At 39.5% G+C, this 6,000-nt stretch overlaps 1 protein-coding gene across 1 annotated transcript; it reads right to left on the bottom strand.

The window, feature by feature from the left end:
- Nucleotides 1-774: 774 nt before the first annotated feature.
- On the bottom strand, nt 775-5,856 carry LOC106168173 (transmembrane protein 236). The gene is made up of 3 exons (XM_087018479.1): nt 5,068-5,856; nt 3,016-3,094; nt 775-2,692 (listed from the first exon to the last, which is right to left on the bottom strand). Exons 1-3 carry the CDS (start codon nt 5,496-5,498, stop codon nt 2,030-2,032), a joined length of 1,173 nt encoding a protein of 390 aa, XP_086874605.1. The 5' UTR covers nt 5,499-5,856; the 3' UTR covers nt 775-2,029.
- Nucleotides 5,857-6,000: the final 144 nt, after the last annotated feature.

Below are 6,000 nucleotides of genomic sequence, written 5' to 3'. Positions count from 1 at the left end.
CTCCCATTCTCCCCCTCCTCCCCCCAGATTTTAAACAAAATTTCAATAGCTACGTTTACGGACAGATCAAATGATACAAGTTAAATTAACAACACAAAACCAAAATGATTATGTTAAGTAAGATTTATAACAATACTCAACTGGAAGACCTTGCCCTGCGTAATAATCTGCTCTGACAGTGTCGACGCACTGCCAGTCGACAGAAAAAGTTCGAAAGAAGGCCATTGGCACTAAATGGCACAGAACCCTGCTTAGACAAGGAATGAAACTTTCCCTATTTTTGCTCAGTAAAGGATGCTGTTTAAATTTGGCATACTTAAGAGTTTCATGCCTTTCTGATTGCACACAGGCAACTTTTTGTTGTTTTGATTTTAGGGTTTGATGCACTATGCAAACTCCTGGGCACTTTAAGCTACTTGCTCTTAAACCAATTGGACACTTACATTTTGTTATATTTTTAAGATGAAAGCAGCCGCAGGTCATAATATTTACCCATGTGGAATTCACCAAACATTACCAAACATTTTAATTCACTACCTATTTCATACTAAAAAGGTGATATTAACCATCTTGCAAAACTGATGGATTAAAATCATTAAAACTAACAAGATATTGTTCTGATATGTAGGCCTATTTAGAGACGTAAATAAATAATTTTTTTCTAATCTTCACGGTGATTTTTTCATCATTGAATAATTAATGATAAGCAACAGCGCAATGACCATAAAGGTAGACCATAAAGGTAGACAATAACACAACTTGAATACCCACTGATTAATAATTCACAGCTTTATTTTTTTAACAACGTGGGTTCATCTTATGCTTAAAAAATATTTCAAAATGATTCACTCGTTGTGACCTCTGCTTGCTCATTATCAATATATAGAAACCTAGCAAACACAGAGCGTCATTATAAATTTACCAGTACGTTTTTTTCGTTACATTATCATTATGGTAACGTTCCGTGTTGGCTGGGGAATTATTGCAATTCGTAGCGCGGTACACGTAACAACTTTTTTTTGAACGTTTGCGTCACGAAATAAAAGTATGAGTTCTTAATTCATTAGTCCTTCATGTTTCACCCCGTTGATGCTTTGAAATGATGTAGCATATGAAAGGAAGGCATCGTTTAAAACTTCTCCAACGTTATTTCAATAGATCTACTGGTGTGTGTGTGCGTTGTGTGTGTGTGTGTGTGCATGTGTGTGTGCCTGCGAGCTTGCGTGAATAATCCGTGAGTGCGTGTTTGTGTGTTTGTTTGTTTGTTTTCCAGTTTACAAAATTGACTATTGCCAGATGTGGATCCCTTGTACTGTTTAAATGTTGCTGCTTCTATCAGTTCTGACATTTGTAATAGTATGTGGTATATGTCTGTTCATTTGACCGCTTTGCTGCCTTGAATATAAACCATGCTGCGATGATTTTTTTTTTTTTTTTTTTTTTTTTTTTGTCACTGAAGGTGTCTGTATAGGCCTATTGTTCAGCTCTGGCATTTGAAATAGTATGTGGCATTTGTCTGTTCATTTGTTCGCTTTGCTGCCGAAAAAATAAACCATTCTGCGACATTTATTTTCTCTCACTGAAGGTGTCTGTATATTGTTCAGCCCTGGCATTTGAAACAGTATGTGGCATTTGCCTGTTCATTTGACCGATTTGCTGCCTAAAATATAACCCATTGCTGCGATGATTTTTTCTCTCACTGACGGTGTCTGTATATTGTTCAGCTTTGCAGTGTAGTTCGTACCCTTTAGTTACCATACAACGGTAACAATGATGATTTTGCACGTTTAGTAGATACACAACATTCTGTATATTATCTAGGAATTAACTACTCAAAAATATTTTTAGTCTTTGTGAGCGGCTGATACGATATACCGGCTGCATACATTTGGTGGGCCTACTTTTGGTCGATTAGGTGCAGTATGTAGCCTACTCATATATCCCGATTGTTTTGCATAAAAATCTTAACGAAAACAGTTCTCGCTGTAGGAATAGTCTGGTTAACCAAAACCCCCTCAGAGTTTTCTAGCTACAATTCCTCCACTTCGGTCATATGAATTCCATTTCTTTCCCCCTGCGAAGTCATTTCCTGTTTTGCGTCATACCGTATGGCGGCACCCGGTTGACGTTTACCCGGGTGCCGCACAGAATGTGTCGTGCATTTTTCCTTGCTTTTCACACGGGCTAAGGGACTAGTCTGACGATGCTGAAGCATCCACAGCTGCAGGGAATACATGACGACGTAGGCAAAACTTTTTATGGGGTGGATTAAATCGCTGATCATGTCTTGATCATGAATAATGCCAAAGTTCGCCATTATTGCCACTCTAACGACAAGAAACGGCCCATCCTGGAGAAGGAGATTACAGAAAATATAAGTTCTTGCTCGGGGAACGTCCATGCTTTCGCACGTGCATTCTGGTGGCACGGGGATGAACTTGAACATAGACACAAAGGAAAGGGCAAACAGCACATACACCCAATCAGATTGGAACACGTGGAGGTCATGTGCCAGGACAAACATTTCTATGATGTCATAAGCAGTAAATAGGTCGTTTCCCATCGCTGTGATAACGTCAAAATTAAATTCCCCTTCTCTCAGTTTTGCCATCCACTCTGTCACCACCAGGTTGAATACGACGATTTGTATTGTGATGGCCGTTTTTGGGTCTAGTTCAATGGGCGTTTCGACCTGTAGAAACGATTTCAATGTGATATAAATTAATTATTAGGTTACCCATAGGTGCATTCTGCCTTATCTTATTCTATCCGTTTATTTATTTATCTTGTTTATCATATAAGGAAACAAGTAGGTCGATTTTTATTTACCTTTTTAAAGTATGGAAAACATTTAAACAGAATTCTGAAAGCCTGCGTTCAGTTCGAGATACACCAACAATTAATTTGCTGTCCCAGTTCTCATTAGTTACCCGTTTTATTCCACAAACTGCGGTGTACACATTCTCGTCGTTGCAAAATTTGGTAAAACATGTAGCATTGTGTGACAGTCTTTACCTTGACCTTGGTCCCAATGAGGTTGACAACTAGGCAAGGCAAAGCACAGACTAGCAGGTAGATCACGATTGAAGGACGCCTGAAAGAATGTAAAACCTATGAATATGTATATTATTCATTTATATGGCTTGGTAGAACATATTTAGTGCTTTATTTAAAAAAAAAAAAAATTCCACTCCCGCAATCCTTGTCTTTAAGAAATTCATAGAGTACTGTTCATGTATACCGCCACGAGTTTCTGGATTTGATTTTGTTTGTAACACTGGACCTCCAATCTGGACAATTTGGGTTGGCCGCGTTAATGATTACAGAAATGCTTACATAAAACAATTATGTTGTTATCAGTATTGTTCAAGTGCTGTAGTATCTACACTACACGGAAACAACACACACGCACCTCGGGTACATTTTCTGGCCCGTAGCAAACAATTTCAAAGGGGGGGGGGGAGGGTCTATTTATGAAAAGGAGGACCCTTTGCCATGAATCTCTCGTGTACCTAGATCAATTTTCCCGACAAAAGGGGCAGTCCACTTGAATTCCTGACCCCCCTGGCTATGGACCTGATTTTGTAGAAACACTCACTTCCAATGCACTACTAGTGTGTACATTGTACCACGGGTCTGCTACAAGCAAATTCAAAAGGGGAGGGGGGTTCTGGAAAAAAAAAACGCGGACCTTTTTACCCTTAAATGAGCCACAATCAGGGGCGGATCCAGAGATATTTTCTGACAGTCTTCCAAATTATCTTTGTTGATCCATCCTCCATTTTTGACCGTCTTCCGACAAAAAACATTAGATGCCCGACAATGTAAACTTGAAAATCTGACCGTCTTCCGGAAGACCCAGAAGACGGCCTAAATCCGCCCCTGATGTCAATGAGATAAGAGATAAGAATCTAGAAAAAAAATTCGATTCAGAGCGGGCCTTTTCTCGTCAAAATGGCAATTTTTTCGAATCCCTGCCCCCCCCCCTCACTTCCCATCTACGGGCCTGTATCAGTTAAAAAAGGGGTTAAATCAGACCTGTAGCCAGGGGGGGTTCGGGGGGTTCGAAAGAACCGCCCCTTTTGCTGGGAAAAAGTCAACTGTGGGTAAAATTTGATCTAGGAACATGAAGTTTTTATGGAAAAAGGTCCACTTTTTCAGAAAAAAAAGAACCCCTTTTGAAATTGCTGGCTAAGGGCCTGTGTTTCGTTGTCTCTTAACATGGTATTAGGAAATCAATATTTTGGAGCTCGAATACACCGTCAGTCTTGTTATCAAGACCCTCTGATAAGGGATAGATATAGTTCAGACGCTCCGCCTCATAAGTAAAAAAAAAGTTCTATAATAAATGATGTATAATTTTTCACCAATAGCTATCAGCTTTAATACACGAAGACATTGTTCATATTGTCTGCATATTTATACACAGCACAGACTGTAGAGTAGTGCATCACGAGAAGACTATCAGATTGGCGCTGTCTATGCGTGTACATCATGTGCTTGCACCCTGAGGACCACTTCGCCATTTGAAACTCACAATGTTAGCTATATTTATGGGGGATTTGTTCTGTAACATAGGCAGTGAGAAAAGCTAATTGGCTCTGCATGCTTTCGAATGCGTAGGGCCTTGCTATTGCATTTTCTCATAGTTAGAAAAGGGTGCAAAACTGGTGGGCTAAATAGGTCGACCCCAAATTTTATTAATCTTGACTATTTAATTTTATAAATCGAGGCATATTTCATTAGACTGCAAAATTAGTTGTTTGCAAATGTAATTTTACGCCAGAGAGGGAAACTAGGTTTTTCATCGACAGTTTCACAGATGTCGCCTGACCCCAACACTAACCCAGCTAACAGTAATATTATGCAGGAGCCCTTTGCACACTAGTTTTTCCCAGGGTAAAACACACACACACTAACACACACACACACACACACACACACACACACACAGAGAGAGAGAGAGAGAGAGAAGAAGAAGAAGAAGAAGAAGAAGTGAGAAGAAGAAGAAGAATAGGAAGAAAACAAAATAACCACGCGACGATATAACACCATATTCTGCCTTACCATCCTCGGTCCACTCTTGCGGCGTGGAAGAAAGCAAATTTGAAGGTCAGCCATTTTATCGGAAAGTATATCACAGCACTTCCCAGAACGAGAATGGCGACCGATATTCCCCAGTATTGAATATGTTGATGTGGCAAAGACGGAATGTAGCTTGGGTAACCTGCTAACTCTCCGTATCTCCAAATTGTCAAAACAATAGGTAATACTATAGCAATGAATCTAATGAACTCCGTCAACAAAAGTCGCTTCTTCAGGCGTGGGGATCTGTCTTGTCGCTGTTCCTTTTTTACGCCATCTTCGTCGTTGCAGTGACACAGAATCGTCTGACTGTTTGCGGTCTTCTCGCCTGCTGCTTCCAATCCCTTTTCCATATCCAAACCTTGGTCTTCCTCATCAAATGTCCCGTACTTCGTAGCCTCGTCACGTGACATGGTCTTATGTTTACTCCTCAAACATTGACTTGTATTAGTTGTTATGGCGGGACCAGATATGCGACTAATTTAACACTGAAGTGACCTGGGAAATACAGATATATAAAGCTGAACGAATATAGCAGTGCTGATAAGGCAGTCAAACTCAATGATATCGTTAGATTCCTGTTGGCATTACATCAAAAACACACACAATTACCGTGCTGTAAATTTGTTGTGTGCACCAAAGTTATACGCCCTGATAAAGTTGTCTGTTTTATGGGTCTAATAAAGGCTCTTCATTACATGTTAGACACTGCTGACTCTGATTAGTCCTTCATATGTCTAATTGTTTATTTTTTTCAAAATTTGTTTTTCATTTCGAAATCCTTGGTATTTTTTCTTTATATTAATACATTACAGTAATAATGTAATATAAGGGGTGGACACCTTTAATTTAAGGCAATATCTAAAATCAGAGATAACAACTGCGCCTGACGCTCATAACATTCCTGCCATAGTG

The sequence above is a fragment of the Lingula anatina genome, chromosome 7, assembly GCF_051362555.1.
Source record: "Lingula anatina isolate TDL-2025a chromosome 7, LinAna3.0, whole genome shotgun sequence".
NCBI lineage: Eukaryota > Metazoa > Brachiopoda > Lingulata > Lingulida > Lingulidae > Lingula > Lingula anatina.
Note: the sequence above shows the minus strand (reverse complement) of the source record. Positions and strands in the feature narration are given on the sequence as shown.